The following is an 18,405-nucleotide window of genomic DNA, read 5'->3' on the forward strand; positions in this document are numbered from 1 at the left end:
AAACAATAATACCCAGTTCCAAATAAAACCTATACTTCCTCTCTGACCTTACATTGACTCTCAGGGTTAGACTGATTGCATCACATCCACATTTACATATTAATTAGTATCACCACTAGTAAATGAACCAACTAATGGATAAATGAACAAAATACCAAGTATTTTAGTATCATAGTAATGTGTATCTGGGCAAGGGGCTTTGTGCTGGCTTGTTTTAATGTTACCTTCACACAAAGAAGAGTTATCTGGGAAGGACTCTTAATCAAGAAAATGCCTACATAGGGTGGCTCTGTAGGCAAATCTGAAGAGCATTTTCTGGAAGGAAGATTGATGTGGGAGGCTCCAGTCCATTGCCAGCACTGCCACTTCTGAGCTAAGAGAGGGTGCCGAGAAAGCCATGAGGTAAACAACACTCTTCCTTGGCCTCTGTGTTAGTCCCTGCCTCCAGGTTCCTGCCCTGACTTCTCTCAGTGATGGACTATACCTGGGAATGTAAGCTGAAATAAACCCTTTTGTCCACAAGTTGCTTCTGGTAATGGTGTTTTGTCACAGCAATAGGGGCTCCAACTAATACAGGCTTGTATATGTATCCTATGTATCATTTTTCATTATAGAGCAACTGTAGACCTGTAACCACAGTCCCATTAAATTACATTAAATATTCACCAATTCACGCATCACAGTTTATTGTGGCAATGTGTAACTTTGTCCAAAGAGATAAAAGCATGTAAGACAAAATGGTTTTAATATCAGCGTTGTTCCAAGGATAATGAATAAAATAAAGAAAAACGCATGAATACATGCATACATATGAACATACACAAAGACAAAAAGTCCAGTTTCTTAAGAAGATTGTAAGCCAGGGAGATGACTTGAGGGATAAAGGCACTTGATGCCAATGCTGGTCTACTGAATTGAATTCCCCAGGACCAACATGGGTAAAGGAGAGAATAGATTTCTGCAAGTTGTCCTCTGACGTCTACACAAGCTCTGTGGCATGTGCATACACATATAAACATGGACAGACACACAGAAATGAATAAAATGTAAGAAAAGGAAAAAGATCATTTGCCCTAATAATAAATAACAATGATTTAATGAGGAAGAGGATCTGCACTTTTAGGGAATGCTATTGCTTATGGTTTGTCTGTTGGTTTGTTTTTTGGAGGGGACAGGACCTCACTATGCTGTCCAGTTTGGCCTGAACTCACAAATTCTGTTGTTTCAACCTTCAGAGTACCTCCATTACAAATGTGGAGGTTCCTGCCTACCTCTGAACTTTTTTAAATTCCCTTAAATAAGATTGTATATAATTCACTCAACCTCTGCTTTTGGCAACAGTCAGCATTATTTTGCTAAGTTATTTTAAACACTCATACCCCTTTCTATACTATGGTTTTACTTTTTGAAATTTAACCTTCAGAAATAAATGTAGTAACTGTGGAAAAAGCATTAGGCATTAAAATGTTTCTTACAACAACATTAACATGTGTAAAAAAATAGAGTTCATCCAAATGAGAACCAGGAAGGGAATATGAAGGCAAATTCCCTCATGTCTAATTAACAAAGTGTTAGTTAGACACTAAGTGAGTGAGCTTTACAACAGGAGAGACACAATCCAGTTTAGAACATAATAAGTATCTAAACATGTGCTAGAAATATACAAAAGATTAAAATAAAAATTCCTGGGTTCAGATTTAGATAGTGTTAAAAGGAATTAAATTTGGCTTATGCTGCTTTTTTTAGTTTTATTTTCTGGATTAGTTTAACTTTCCAAAAATTCATTTTAGTATTTGTGTGTGTGATGTGGGTGATATATGTGCCAAACAGGTGAGGCATATGCACAGACGACTACAGGTGTGGCATATGCACAGACTACAACTTTCAGAAGTTGTCTCTCTTTCCCCAGAGTCTGCAGAGATCTAACCCAGCTCTTCAAGCTGTACATCAAGTAATTTTCTCTGCTGAGCCATCTCATTGGTCTTAGTAATTCCTTTTTAGCATTTTCTTAATTGTTAAGTATTACATGTGAATTATAAGCATATGGCCTATATATTTTTCCTATCTAAATCACTTTTTTTTTTTTTTTGGTTTTTACGAGACAGGGTTTCTCTGTATTGTTTTGGAGGCTATCGGTCCAGCCCAGCCTCGAACTCACAGAGATCCGCCTGCCTCTTCCTCCCGAGTGCTGGGATTAAAGGCGTGCGCCACCACCGCCCGGCTAAATCACTTATTTTAATAGTGCCAGAGTTTGGGAACGGCTATGTGCGTGTGTAGTTGGGATGTACCACACAGTTTAAGCTGGGAAAGGGGACTCAGGAACCTTCAATTTCCAAGGCCTCTAGAACTGAGAAGTCCAAGATCAGAAGGGGTTTAGAAGACAGCAATTGTGAAGCAGGGAGAATATGATCACCCTCATCCCCCTACAAAGAAACTGTATATTTAGTTAAAAAAAAATACAAATGGGCATAGTTTACAACAAGATCAGCTTCCTTTTGTGCCGCTCTGAATTCCATTCTCTTTCCGAGTGTTTAATTTCCTAATTGACAGTTTTCTTTTTCAGTCTCATACTTTTCTCTACAAAACAGAAAAGCACAGACATGTGAACTGTAAAATATGTGTGTAAGATAAAACTATTATAGAAACTCTCCAACTTCACTCACTAAGTAGAGAAATCCCTGTTCTGTATCCCATGAACATTTCAAAACTAAATCACAGGCAGTGGTTTCTGACTGCTTGAATTCAGTAGGGACACTGGACTCAAAATTCAGTGTAAAACCTCATTTTTCACCTAAAAAATGATTAATGTTTTATTTTGATTAAGTTTTAGTTGATACATAAAACAGTATACATATGAAATGGGGTACCATGTCATGCATGATATCTGTACAAACTGCATAATGATTAAATCAAGTTAAACATGCTTATCACCTCAAATAATCATAGTCTCCTTGTGACAAAACTTTCTAAATCTTCTCTTCTTGCTTTCTAAAAATGCAGAGTACATTATTTTTATCTAATGATACTTTATATTTTGAACTCGATGAGAATTAAAAAATAACATACAGAATTTTAAAAACTATAATTAAAATTGTGCTTATGAAAAGTGAGATTTATCAATTTTACTAGAAAAGAAAACAGGTATAAAATTAATGACCTACAATGCAACATTAAGACACTATATGAGTACAGAGAAAATCATAACTAGATAAACAGAAGAAATTATTTTTTAAGAAAATCCAAAATAAAAATAGAAATGAAACAAAAAAATCAATGAAGTAAAATTTATTTGATTTTGTTTTTCAGAGTGAATCATATTCAGGATTCAGTATTATAAGAAAATATATTTTCATCCAATTTGCTCATACATTAAATACTATATCCATCAAAATCTCAGCAAAGTTTTGAAGAAACTGACAAGATAATTCTAAGATTTATATAAAATGAAGAGTTCAGAGGTACACAAACAATTTTCTGCACAATTTTATATAAGATTAAAAATTCAACCTCCTAACTTATAAAATTACTGTAAAACTACAATCATTGTTTTTGTACTTGTACTGGTATTAAAACAGACTGATCAAGAGGGGATATAGAGAATCAAGAAATAGAATGTGTATATTGCCTTTGATTATCAATCAAGGGTTCTCATCTATATATTGGGCTGTATGAGCATTTATTTTAGTAGCAAATGATACCCATTTAGGTGAACATATTGCAGACAATAAGTGAACCTGAACAACTATCTCATTCCAAATAAAACATATATTTTAGATGCAACATAATACCAAATATTAAAACTTTTAGAAGAAACTTTGAATGTTAAATTAACCAATAGTTTTTAGGCAGGACACAACCACAAAAAGCAAAAAATAAGATATATAGTGTTTTATCAAAATTAAAATTTCTGCTTCTCAAAAGATGCCATTAAGAAGATGAATGGGACAGTTACACTCTGAGAATTATATTTGTAGCACTTATGGTTCATTGAGCACTTATATCCAGAATATATTAAAAATTCATATAAATCATCAATGAAAAGATGAAAAGCCCAGTGAAAATTAACAAAAGACTTGAGCTCACACTTTTGAAGATGTATGACTGACCAATAAGCACATGAAAAACTACTTAACTTCAATATTCACCAACTTAAAACAATTAATGAGGTAGTTCTTCACACCAACTGACTTGACTATAATTTAGGCAAAAAGTTAAAATTGGCTATAACATCAAAGCCAGTCATAAGCCTGGCAACACTAATGTTGACTGGAATGTCTAGGAATCTGGACATATATAAGTAGTATGTTGCTGGTGGGTATATGAAACCACATAACTGCAAATAGGCATTTCTTTATAACAGCAAATGCATGCCTACTTCATGACCACACAGGTCCAGCACTTTGTATCTTGATGGGTGATGTCATTCTGCATATGTGTTTCTCTTATTGGTTGATGAATAAAACACTGTTGGCCAATATCTAGGGCTTCTTATTGGCTAGCTCTGTCTTAATTTATTAACCCATAACTACTAGTCTATGTATTTCTACATGGCCTTATCTTACCAGAGAATGCCTGGCGTGTCCTATCCTCTCAGTTCATCCATGGCATTTCTGTGCAGTCTCCCCTGCCCACCTTTCCCAGAATTCTCCTTGTCTCCTAGTCTCACCTTTCTTCCTGCCTCTATTAGCTATTGGCCAAACAGTGTTTTATTCATCAACCAATAAGAGAAACATATATACAGAAGGACATCCTCCATAGGTATCTAGCAAAGAAAAAAGGAAACCTAACTCCACATAAGACTTCCGTGGAAATTTATGTTGTCCTATTGATAATCTATCAGATTTTCAACAATGGCATTGTGTTCCAGGAGGAGTTAATTCTTAAAATGGAATACCATTCAAAAAAACTGAAAAGGAAGAAAATTTATGAAACTGATGATCACAGTGTCATACATAGCCCATTCTTTTTTTGTTTGTTTGTTTGTTTGTTTTTGGTTTTTACAAGACAGGGTTTCTTTGTATTGTTTTGGAGGCTATCAGTCCAGCCCGGCCTCGAACTCACAGAGATCTGCCTGCCTCTGCCTCCCGAGTGCTGGGATTAAAGGCGTGCGCCACCACCGCCCGGCCTCATAGCCCATTCTTATAGAAACTTCATTGGGTGGTACAAGGTGAATACAAATATTTATATTCTGAATAATACATCTATGCAAACCACAAGAAAGGTAAATGTAATCCTGTGTATTCTGTGTGTATAACATGACCAGAGAGCATTTGAAGATGATGGAAATGTATACTTTGCCTAAACTAATGTGCATCTTATTCTATGTATGCTAGTTCTGCATGAGAGGCTGAGAGGTGTTTATCTTTATACTGTTTTATTTTCTCTTCCTAACCTATGGTAGATGCTATGACAAGGGCTGAGTACCTTGGACTATAATCCTCACTGGTTTCTTTCATCTTTACACATTGGTAAATCCCTATCACCGCTGAGCAGACATTCCAGAAATCTTACCAATGTTTCGACAAGGTGAATTCAATTGCTCAAAGTCACAGATTAAATTACATGCAATTTATGCTCACATATAGAACTCCTAGGCAAAACCGACTCAAGCTGCATTCTGTAATGACTGGATGAGGGAATAAATGAACTAGGAAATGGAAGAGACCATTCAACCTGTGAAATTGATAAAGTGCTTTAAAGAATATACAAAAGGTAGAGAAATGAAAAGCTGATCATCCAATATGAGTATCATAGCAGGAAGGATGCTCAGAGAACATACTCCATACTAACTTGCATGCAAACAGAGAACATAATTTAGGTCCTGAATCACGCAGATAGGTATCAGCAGTTGTTGCTTTCCACTGGCTATATCTTGCCTAACTTCTGAGAGGTCAAACGACATTTCCCAATATCTATGCCAAACTATCCTGGTCTTGTAATCAAGTTTCCCAAAAGCGCAGGAAGTGCACTTTTGGGGAAGTGTCCCTCTTTTCTCAATAGGAGCTCCTATTATGCTACAGAACCAAGATGTTGCCACAACCAAGAGGGATGCCATCTCCATCACCTAGCTCCTACCACAGGAGGGTGCTATGGAGTTTCAAAGTTTTCAGTCTTTCAATGGAACACTGCAGTGCTTCTGGGGATTATCACCCCCCATCCTCTCATAGAACTGATTCCTGGCACTCAGGAGGGAGTGCACACAGTAAGAGCAGTTCTCCCCATGGAGTAGAAAGGAAGAGAGCAGGAAGCACTGTAGGCCCTGAGAGGTGGTACCCAGGCAAGCATTAGATGGGTGGAAAAATAAATAAGATGTATGTGTTGTATTCGCCTTGCATTTGTTTTCTTGCTCTGTGACCTCAGTGATAAGCACTAAGAGAGAAAAGGTATTTTCAGTGAAGACTGTGGCCTCAAAAGCTACTTCCCTCCCTGAAAAATTATTGTCTCCAGCCACAAGATCTGAGACGAGCTACTCATCTATTTATTCAAAGAACTCAATGAGCTGTTAAGATTGACATTTAAACTATTAACACTATATTCTATTTGACAATGTTATTAAATATTAGGTCTGATTTATGGAAAGGCTTCATCATTTGGCAATCCCAATCAGTATGGCACTGCACAGACACTCGGTTATGTTGGATGTTTCTTGGTGGAGATGATTGAACTAAAGAAAAAATATATTCCCACCAGCAACATTAAAGTCTGGCTTCATGTGACATAGTTATTATCATATAAATTTGAACCACTTGTGAGCTCAATTCTGTATCTCAGAATTCCTCCAATTGATAATTTTAATAGTTTGGGAGTCAAAAAATAAAACCACACATCTAAATAATATTTGCTGTGACACATGAAAGGATGGATAGGATTTCAAAATGGAAGTTAGGCATATAGCTAGAAAGTTTAGTACACAATGGAAAGTATATAAAAATACGCACATGTATATAAAGTACAAACACACTGAGAGAATGAAATGATGGGGCTAGCCTATGGGAACAAGCAACACTTGTTCTACTCTTGTCTATGTAACACTGGGCAGCCACCCTTTGTTAGGTTGAAGTCCCACGGAGACAACGGAAGTCAATTAACCTATTTAGGATGTGAACAACAGTGTATGTAAATCATTTGGCACCATGTCTGGGGCTCAGAGACTGTGCAATGGATTTCAAGGTGAGATCATACTAGGCTAGTGCAAAGTATAGTGAGGGAGTGAGTTCTTATATCACCTGAGATAGACTAGGAAGAACTAGAAAGACAGCAAACACATTACTAGACAGTGCAAAGACAAGGGAAGGTAGAGGTACCCAGAAGACACTGGGAGGTGCAGAGGGAGATAAGGAGCTATGAGACGTGGCTGAAAAAAACAACACAATGGTACAGAACTAAATTATGAACTACTCAAATGTCCTATGAACTACTAGACCCTGTAGGGTTGTGCCAGATAGTTTTATGTCAACTTGACACAAGCGAAAGTCATCTGAGAGGAGGGAACCTCACTTAAAAAAATGTGTTTCCATAAGACGGGAGTGTAAGTCATTTTCTTAACTAGTAATTGACAAGAGAGGGCCCATCCCATTGTGGGTGGTGCCATCCCTGGGTTTGTAGTGTTAGGTTCTATAAGAAAGCAGACTGAGCAAGCCATGAGGAAGAAGCAGATCAGTAGAACCCTTCCATGCCCTCTGTATCAACTCCTGCCTCCTGTTTCCTGCCCTGTTTGAGTTCCTGTCCTGGATTCCTTAAGTGATAGACTGCCATATAGAAGTATAAGACAAACAAATCCTTCCCTCCTCAAGTTAATTTTGGTCACGGTGTTTTATTGTATCAATAGAAATGCTACCTAAGACAAGGGCAAACATGAACTGCTGGATAGAGGATGAATTACTGAAGGTACCTATGAGCTCTTAGGTGGTGGATCACTAGATAATGAGTTACTTGAGGAACTTACGAGCAGTGAAAATGGTGTACAGATAGATTACAGCACTTCATAAACCCCCACATACTTGTAGATGGTACAGAAATGCAGATGCTGAGTAACTAGCAGTGTCGATGAGCAACTGAATGATACACAGCTCTGCTATAAGCCAATAGGCATGAATTTCCTTGGAAAAACTGATAGATAATAATTATTTTAGGCTTTAAAAGCCATATGGTCTCTATCAATTCTGCTGGAGAAGCAGGATATGACATAAATAGAAGGTAAATGAATGGGTAGAGACATTTTCTAGAAACATTTTATTTACAATATATATATATTTGGATTATAACCATATGGCATAGATTTGCCAATCTTTGATTACTCTTTATGGTTTTTATAATTTTTTAGTTATGAGAATTTCATGTATGTGTACATTGAAATATGAGCATAATCTACTCTCATTTCCTCCTTCCAGCTCCCTATATTCTCCACAATATGCCTCCCTCCCAACTTCATGTAACTTCTTTTTTTCACAACCCACTAGGTTCAAGCTGTCCATAAGTGCATGGGTATGGAGCATTCACTGGAGCATGGGAAACCAACTAGTGACCACATCTTCAATAAATAGTTATCCTCCTTCCCCCACCAACCAGGCACTGCCAATAGTTTCCCAGTGAGGGTTTTGTCCTGGAATCCACCTACCCACCTATGCTGGGGTTTTTGCCAGCTTGATAGATCTTGTGCAGACAACCACAGATACTGAGAGATCATGATTGTGAGAGTCATGCTGTGTCTAGAGCATAGCACTTCTCCCTATCCTCCAGGCCTTACATTCTTTTTGAGGCCTTCTCTGTGATTTTCCCTGACCCTTGATGATGGTGATAGGGTTATAGGCAAAATGGACTATGAGGTGCAATGCTAGGTGCAGAAACACTTTTATACAAGGAGTGGATAACCATAGTGGAAATCAGGAGCTAAAAAGCAGGTATAATTCAAAGGAAGGAGTTATAAAAAACCATATTGAAGCCTACTATCATACATCCAAATCAAGGGAAAAATAAGTTAGAAGATAGTAGAATGCACACGAAAATAAAAGAGAGGGAAGAAAAGTGAGGGTTAAAGGATTAAACATGGATGACACAGTGGGATAGGAGACAGGAGGGCATGGGAGATGGGTTAGCCCAAACTACAGATGAGTGATAAAGGAAATCACCAGTTAGTAAGCTAATTTAAAAACACAACCTAAAGGAGAATTTCAATGGAATTGTCCTACATGAGTCGACAATGTTGACTACCTAGTCTCCGTTGTTTGATAAGCATATATGGTTGAGAAGAGTGAAGGTTACCCCTGCCCCTTTCTGCCACACATCCTCAGGACCAGAAGGATTCCCTTCCAGGAGAAGGCTATCAAGACATAAACCTGGACATGTTTTCCCTGCATCTTCCATCAGAGAAACCCAAGGCTAGTAACTGGCTAACAGTGGGTAGGAACTGTGGACTTAATTCATCTTCCACTGCTCCTACAGAAGGCAAACAAATGACTCATTCAGGAAGAATGTGGTACTTATTGAGACATACCAGATGACTGTCAGTTTTGTAAAAAGTAAGTATTGGACTCTCCTCATGAACAAAATTTCCTCCTCTTTCCAGATTGCTCCTTGTTGTCTTTCTTGTGGCCCAGGGAGGTCTGTGTTCTTCCTTGCCTTAGCAGTACTGGGCATGGAGCAGAAGAACTCAGCTCTGGGGCAACCATGACACAACTTTTCGAGTTCTGTTACTGCAGAAAAGGGATTGCTTCTTGATAAGCAACATCCCACCTAAATTGGTTTCAGGTCATTAAAAACTGCAGTACTTCCAAATAAAAAATAATAGCCCTTCTCCAGCTTTGCCCAGATACTAAGGTCTGACTTTAGTAGCAATTAGATATTGCTCCACTATTGCACACTGTCTGGAAATGGAGCCAGAGTCACCAAAGAGCAACTGGAAATTAGAAATGTGATTGTCTTTCTGCAGTTAAAGGCAGCTCCAAAAGAAGTCCCTTGGTAGCCATCTCCTAGTCTGTGCAGGGCGGTCTACAGTGCACAGTGGCAAGCATGTTCTGACTGCTGTTTGGAGAGGCTGCTCTTATGGCAGACGTTAGGCTGCAGCCCATGTCTTCCTACTTGTCAATTTTCCTTATGTTTCTTTTTTGGATTTGGGGCATGGTCTTCTCTTAAAGCATAGCCATACAAAGTCTAGTTTGCTGTGGTCTAGCGACTCATCAGGTTACAAAATATGCAATCTTCAAGCAGGGAGGGCTAGGTCCATAGGTGCAGAGTATACTTTTCAGTCCAGAGTTTGCATATGAACAAATGAGGGGGAAAGATCTGGTAAGGAATCTGAGCTCTTACTTCCAATTAAAAAAAAGTAGCATTCTTAGTTTTCTGGTAATACTATAAACTCACTTTTATGACACTGGCTATAAAAGCCTGAACATTTGTTCAGTGCTGTCAGATAATATCCCCGCTTGGAGATTCTAATGCAAGGGGGAGTTTTGTGACCCTGAGACCAGATTGGGGTTTATAAAATGATGTCCTAAGTGTAATACAGAGACAAAAAGAATGAGATTCTGTATCCTGAAGCCATGGGTTCTGTTAAGGACCCTTTATTTGCATCCTTCACTGTTTGCTTTTATTTTATACCGGTTTTCTCATTATCAAGACCGTCAACAATGGATTAGGACTGACTAAGACTCAGGGAAGGCATATCCCCAATGACCCATCTCCATATTTATCACTTCCCAGAGGGTTTGAGTGGGGTATGCTGTCTTTCTTGACACCAAAGAAGGCATACAGATTGAGCAGGAAAGGGCTGGCACATGTTTGGAGCCAGGCTCTGCTTGACTTTGTCTGAATTTATTTGGAAGAGTAGATAGGTGCACAGAATAATATTAATCACATAGCTTGCTATAGAATTTCTGTTCATGGTTCTTTTTATAACTGAATCACTACTTATTATTGTGTGACATAAAATATATAAAAAAATGAAACCACTACTCATCCAACAACTAACACTGACCCTGACTTACTCCAACAGTAACAAGTTTTCTCCTTCCTGCTGCCCATGTCTCCAATCTGTAGCAATGACCATGGTGACTCTTGTATTTTATCATTACTTTGGATGTGTATCTTACAGTGCTTTACACATTTTTAAAAAGGGGAGATGGTATAAGTTATTTTCTATTAGTTGACGCAGATGAAACCGCCTATAATACATTTTTAAATAATATCCTGCTAATATTCATCTGTACCATTCAAGGCAGTTGTAGCTCATCCATTTAATTGCAGATGTTTTTCTCCATGTTATTGATCATTTGGATGGTTTTCAGGGTTTGGACCCTATAACCAATGTTACCATAGCCTGTTATCATGTCTCCAGGAGTTCATATGGGCATTTGTTTTTGGTAGGTACACAGGAGTGGAATTGCTGGACCACAGAATACATGACATCTCATTCTATAACAGAATGGCAAACCCTTTTCCAATGGGGTTGTATCGAGTACAGTCCCACAAGCAATTAAGCACCTGTTACTCTACATCCTTTATATCACCTCTCATTTTGCACAAGGCTAATTGATGTAAAATGATATATCTTTATGATCTTAATTTGCATTTCATAAAACACTAACGACTTCAAGCATCTCTTCCTGTGATTACTGGCCATATGTGTTGCCTCTTTGTGATATGCCTGTGTAAGACTTTTGCCCATTTTTCAGTAATTAATTGAACTTTCCTTTTTGATTTGCAGCAGTCCGTCATATACTCTTTTTATCCATCATATATCTATTTGCTATATTCATTACATATGGCCTTATGCGTTGCAACTATTCCATCCTTAATATGTCTCCTGATACATGGCTACCTTTTTCTTTCTAAGAAGTGCTGTGGGTACTGCTATTTCACTGACTCTTTGCAAAATCCTCTGTGGATAGAGAACTGGATCTTTCTGAGACACAGAAGCAACTCCAAGATCCTCACTCAGGCCTCGCACTCACACAAAGACAGTTAGTCATCTTTGTGTTCACTATCTCAGAATGAAGTCACCTGCCACCACAAAAGTAGATGCCACAGATGTAAGAGAACCCAGAAGCTTAAGGCTGGAGCATGTAGTACAATGCAGTAAAAATTAAGAAGGCCTAATTTTATAAGTATGATAATGGCACAGGTATGTAATATTTTTTAATCCTGGTTAAATATAAAGAATTAAAAATCTACTATATGTGTTATAGACCATGGATCAAAAAACCGCATTCTGCCAGAATATACCAAGCTTCCCACACAGCGCTGAGGCCTCTCCTTTTGGATGTTATGGGATTCTCCTGGGATGGGGCTGGAAGATTGGGATGGGTGCTATTCTCATGAAGAGCATAGAAATGTGACATAGTGGCCACAGGAATCTGACCAAGTTGAGTTCACGTCCTTGGCACTGGGCAAAAAGGCCAGACAGTTACTGAATGACCAAGTGTGTTTGCTTCTGTGTGTGCTTGTGTGTGTGTGTGTGTGTGTGTGTGTGTGTGTGTGTGTGTGTGTGTGTGTGTTGTGGGGGTAATGATAGAATTCTTCAGGTAGGGAAGAGAGAGAGAGAGAGGGAAGCATGACAGGTAATAATGAGGCTGCTAGGCAGAAAGACTGTAGTGTTGTTCTGTAGCCACTCACAGTTTGTATACCCCTCATAAGTGACCTTAGAGACAGTGGTTTTCCTATGTTAGGAATTCTAGACAGAAGGATGTCAACAGCAACATTAACAGTCACAAGACACCTCCGTTTATCACACCACTTCCTTCCCCATCAAGTTTTAAGAACTACAGAATAGCACATAGCAATGGATTTCAACCCTTAGTCTGGCTCCTGAGAAGACACCGACTCTGAGCCTAATCATAAGTGAGACCCTGTGTCTCTGAACTTCATCTGTTTGATGATATAGTAACTCTCAGTTATTGTAAAAAAAAGGCTAAATAAAGGAGCAATGGCTGACCAGTTACTCAGGACAGTAACTGCCCTGGTTAGATTTTAGCTTGACACAACCTAGTGTTATCTGGGAAGAAGGAACCTATACTGAGGAATTGCCTCCGACCAATTGGCCTATGACATTGTCTGTGAGGACATTAATTTAAATAGGAGCATCTATCCCACTGGGGTTGGTGCCAATCCTGTGCAGGTGGGCCTGGGTTGTACAATAAAGCTGGCTGAGCATGCCAGGGACAACAAGCCAGTAAGCAGCATTTTTCTAGAGTTTCCACTTTAGTTCCTGCCAAAGATGAACTGTAACCTGGAATCCTGAGATGAAAAAAAAAAGTAACCCTCCAAAGTTGCTTTTGGCCGTGGGGTTTATCACAACAGAATGTCAAACTAGAAGATAATGATAGTTTTCTCTGACCTTCTACTCTGGCTCTGGCCTCTCCCCTCTCCAGTAGAGGCTCCATCCCAGAACCACTAACCTTCCCGCCATCTCTGAAACACATCTCTTTTCCATAGAACTGGCTAAAGATGCTCTCAGATCATCTTTGCCCCATGTGTGGTCTTCCCTAGGCTAGTATCTTGGTCAACTCAGCATGAGTACACCTGTCCTGAAGGTGCTCCTTGTTGGCGCTCTGTTTTTACCAAGTGCTCTCCCCTGTAAGGAGCAGGTCCATGGTATCACAAGATTAACAACAAATGTGCAGAGAGGCACAAGGTTCTGCTTTAACCTGTCTGCTCATCCCTGACCAACTTTCCTGCAATAACTTAGAAGGTATTTACCGCACAAGCTCCTCTGCTTCTACAGCTAAGAATGACAACAACTTGAGCAGTAAGAGGACAGATTAGCTACAAGCTGGCGTCTGGGAAGGTATCTCTGTCCTAAAAATAAAAAAAACCCATGCCCCTATCCCAGCACATGTACTCTGGTACCAATTCTTGCCTACCTTCCTGATGCCTTCTGAAGGATTGGATACACAGTTGTCAGCGCCTCCATTCTTGCTTATGGTCCGCCAGAGCTCAGCAAAGGTGCTATCCTGCTCCAGGGGATTGGTACCCTTGGCTCTGAAGTACTCATAGACAGCAGAATCCCGGACAGTGCCATAAGACATCTCCAGTTGCTTGGACAGGTCCTGAAATGTCCTGAAAGGCAGAAAGGGGGTGACACATTGGCACCTGCTGCATACTACACATTGTAAGGATAAATCAGGCTGCAAGTCGCCTCTTGAGTTCTAGGCCCTACACTGGCCACTATCCACATTCCTCACACCCTACATTTATTCCAAGGTCTCAGTCCCTCAGCCTGCAGCCAGGCCTCCATATGTCACAGCTACATTTCCTCAGTAAGATTACCAGGCATATAACACCAGGTTCTGTATTGAGATCAAAGCATAAAACAGTAAGAAATGATTCCTGCCATCAGCAAGCTTCGTGTCTAGCTACAAATATATATCACAGTATAATAGGGTCAGGGCACACAGAAAACACTAATTATTGATGGTTTCTGCCCTGGGCATCCAAAGCTGAACAGGCAAGATGGATGACGTAGATGACTACCCCCGACACTTGGGGTTACTGTGGCACAGACACACACCATGATGCTACATCAATTAAGAGGCATCCCCTCCAACACTTGCAGTTGTGCTGGAGTTTCAGCCAATTAATGATGTTCAGCACCTAGCAACCAGTCTGATTTTTGAGAAAGTAGTGAAAAGTGAAGTTTTACATGGATCTCCTGATCTTTTTTTTTCTTAAGCATTGAAATGTATTTAGAAGACAGTGACAACTAAGCAGCAATACGCAGAGAAGCAGGGCACGGGACAGGAGGCTAGAGCGTCCCTGGAAGTCCCTTCGGCAGCCTGAAAACAGACAGCTAAGCTGGGTGCAGAGAAGAAGACTTCTTTCCAAAAAGAGAAATGCATGTACTTCCTGACTTGCTGCTTTGCACGGCAGCAAACCCATCTCAAGCTGGCAATGCCGCTCAGTTGAAAATGTACTTTATACCCCTCCCTCACCCTACGGTTCCTGCACCACTCAAGTGACCATACGTGGAATACCATGCTTGCTTTATAATAAAGTATGGGAAATCTGCTACTTATTTAATGTGTGTACCTCTGTGAGTGAGTGAGAGGAAGAGAGAGAGAGAAATTGAGAGAGAGAGAGAGAGAGAGAGAGAGAGAGAGAGAGAGAGAGAGAGAGAGAGAGAGAGTAAAGCTGGAAACACAGCCCACTACAGAGGGTCAGTTTAAACCCACACGAACACCTAGCCCACTTGGAGATGCAGTCACTGCTGCCAGCCAGCAGCATAAGAGAGAACCGTTCCACACATCACTAGCCCTGGAAGAGATCCAGACTCAACATTTAAAATACAGTTTCCAGTGCCTGCTATTTTGCACCATTAGAACATCAAAGACACTCTACTTGAGCCACTGTTAGGGCAGGAATCCTCTGTAGTGAGGGCAGGAAGGATGAATTAGTACATTGTTCGTGTTTGCTATTTGAAAAGTGTCCATCATGACACATAGAATGCCATATACCAGGCCAATTTACATTTTTAAAAAATCCCACTGGGAATCCAGGCTTTCTCTCCAGGGTCTAACCAGATCACTTTTTGTTTATCTCTCTTCTGAAATTCTCAGTATGTATTCTATCAACCCATACCATCACCTGTGTCTCTCACTGAGTCTCACCTCAGGAAGGGCCAAGCCAACTGTCTTGTTTTGCTTTTCGATTGATGTAATAATCTACATGGCCAAAAGGAGGTTGGAAAGGAATAGATTTATTTCATCTTACAGCTTCAAGTCTAACATGAAGGGAAGTCAGGGCAGGAACCTGGAGGCAGCAACTGAAACAGAGACCATGGAGGAGTGCTGCTTACTAGATTGCTCCCCATGGATTGCCAAACTAGCATTTTATACAATCCAGGACCACCTACCCTGGGCTTAAACAACCCCTAGTAGACTGAACCCTTCTACATCAATTATTAATCAAAGAAATCCTCCAGTGTTTTACTTACAAGCAATATGATAGGGGCACTTTCTTAGTTGAGTGTCTGCCTTCCCAAGTCTTCTAAACTCTTGTTAATGTGACAAAGCACTAACCAGCACACAACCCAGTCTTGCCAGGCTGATCTGTACATCTTCCACCTTCTGCTCATCTCCAGCAGTTTTCTCTATCCCTATTTAGCAACACCACCAACCTGAAAATAAGAAATGCCACCCACTTTCATCTAAGCTACCAGACTCTGCCTCTCCCTTTGCCTGGAATCCCTTTATCTCATCCATGTACCTGTGCACTTCTATAAATCTAGCCACAAAGCGAGGGGTCTCCCTACACAGTCTCCACAGCTTGAAGGATATCGTAGCTGCAGTATCTCACTGGTACTTCCAGGAGCAGCATTCCATAGCAAAGACAAGCTCAAGCTCTGAAGTCCAAATGCTTGCCTTGTCTCTAGACCCCACCAATACTAATAGGGTGGGCATGGAAAGTTAATTAGCATCTCCATGCCTCAGTTTCCATATCTTAAAAAGGGGTGGCAGCTGAGCCTGTAGCAGTGAGTTCTTACTGAGGATCAAGTCAAAGAGCAGTATCTGATGGGGTCAATGCCCAAGAGCTAGCATTATACACATGGGTCCCACCAGCTGTACAAATTTGGAGGTCTGGAACTGCAGCAGTCCCATCATTACCATACGGCCCTGGGCCCAGGGCTGACATCAGCCTGCAAAGCAAGCACACGAGAGCCAGCAGTGTACTGCTACTGCCTTCCGCTGTGCTGCCACACTCTAGCATCCCCTGATCCCTGCTTTGTGGCCCAGAAACGGAGCTCAGGATTCATTTCAATACATTGCAGATGAAAGGAAACATAAAATAACAAATTTGATGAAGAAATCTTTCTAATTATTGTTCATTATTTATATCTAATTGAAGCAAGATGTTCCTTTGCTTGAAGGGCCCCAAGGGTTGTAACTCTGCCATAATTTGCCTGTAATGAAAGGAGGGGAAATCTTCTTTTTCCTACGTTTTTTTTATTTTTCTCATGGTAATACAAACAAACACAGGCTTTGATGAATGGGAAACATCAGGATGAATTACACAGTTGAGTCTAAATACTGAACTCCTCTAAATTACTGCAGTTTCCACAAGTATGGAATGAATGCATAACTTCCAGGGAGCTCTGATCTCCTGTTTTATCCCCACATTTGAAATTGAGATTTCCTCCATCCTGTGTATTTATTCATGATGGTACGCCTGGCCAGAGGCTCAGGGAACAACATCAGTGATGACAAGCAGGCAGGCTGAATGTTAATGGCTCTATCTCCCTTTCGGGTCCAGCATAGCTTCTTGTTCCCTCTTCCCCAAGCATCACTTCCAGTCTGAGGAGCTTCACCTTCTGACCTGTGGCCTGTCTAGCACCTCCTACAGCCACAAGTTTATATACAGAAATCTCTCCAATCACAGATGCATACTCTTTCAACAAAGACTTCCATGATCACTCCCATGACTGTCATACACTAGGTCCAACCATCATGTTTTTGCGCGTCTAAGCCTAAAGTGGTTAGAAGAGGGGGGCCCACCTAAGGACACACCAAAACTATCATCTCCCTGGGCAGTCTCCCTCTTGACGGAGTGCAGAGTTTTGGAAAAGGCACACAGGGAAGGATACTGGAGAATAAGGACAGCTGGTCAATGTGGCTGCCAAGCCAGCATTGGCAATCAACAAAAGACAGATGTTGAAAGCAGATAGGAAACCCATCCAAAAAAAGTGAAGGAGCTTCACCAGGAGAAAGCTACACTTGCAGCACATACAACTGACCTTTTCTGAAGCCACTCCTTTCAGCAAAGAGTTACTACAAGTATCCAGGCACTTGCATTGTAAGACAGATGAAGGACATGCCCACTCTTTGCAGGTTAGATTTCAATCTATCCAGTGCATACCACACACCTCGATAAAGTCCCTGAACCAGTTATTGCCCCCAAACAGTTACAAATGGGGCATCCATGAACAATCAGGAGAGGAGTCACTAGATTGTGAGCCAGAAATAAGAAGCTGTTTCCTAAAGAAACATTTAGCTGAATTATGTAGCCTGGGTCAAGGTAGCCAAGGAAGAACCAATGAGTAGGACACTCTGGGATGAGAAGTTACCTATGTATGCCCTGATAGGTGAGAGAACCAGGGTTCACCTGGGATACACAGCATAGAGCGATTGTAGCCAGCTGTCAGAGAGCTTTGGACAGCTGGCAGCTCTGGATGCAGACCTGTCTTAGATGTACCAGTCATCTGATGTACCCCATAATCTCCCATGGCCTTTGAGGCTGCAATCCCAACAGACCCCTTGGTATGATGAGAAATGGAAATGCTTGCTCCTCACCCCAGATCTAACAATTCAGAAACTCTTGGGCTGGAGCTAGGCAACTGTGTTTACACAGCTCTTCAAGTGATTCTAATGAATTAAGTTCCAGAAACGTGGACCAAAGCAACACATCTAGCAGCTGGGG

At 40.4% G+C, this 18,405-nt stretch overlaps 1 protein-coding gene across 5 annotated transcripts in view; it reads right to left on the minus strand.

Moving 5' to 3' along the window:
- Window positions 1-18,405, minus strand: part of Grid1 (glutamate ionotropic receptor delta type subunit 1) — a 703,193-nt gene that overhangs the window by 38,143 nt on the left and 646,645 nt on the right. For all 5 annotated transcript variants that reach the window (XM_040747685.1, XM_040747682.1, XM_040747684.1 and 2 more), the window contains one exon: window positions 13,857-14,052. In XM_040747685.1, coding sequence (XP_040603619.1) covers window positions 13,857-14,052 — 196 coding nt within the window. The remainder of the gene's footprint in view (window positions 1-13,856; window positions 14,053-18,405) is intronic.

The sequence above is a fragment of the Mesocricetus auratus genome, unplaced genomic scaffold (assembly GCF_017639785.1).
Source record: "Mesocricetus auratus isolate SY011 unplaced genomic scaffold, BCM_Maur_2.0 Super-Scaffold_100006, whole genome shotgun sequence".
Lineage (NCBI taxonomy): Eukaryota > Metazoa > Chordata > Mammalia > Rodentia > Cricetidae > Mesocricetus > Mesocricetus auratus.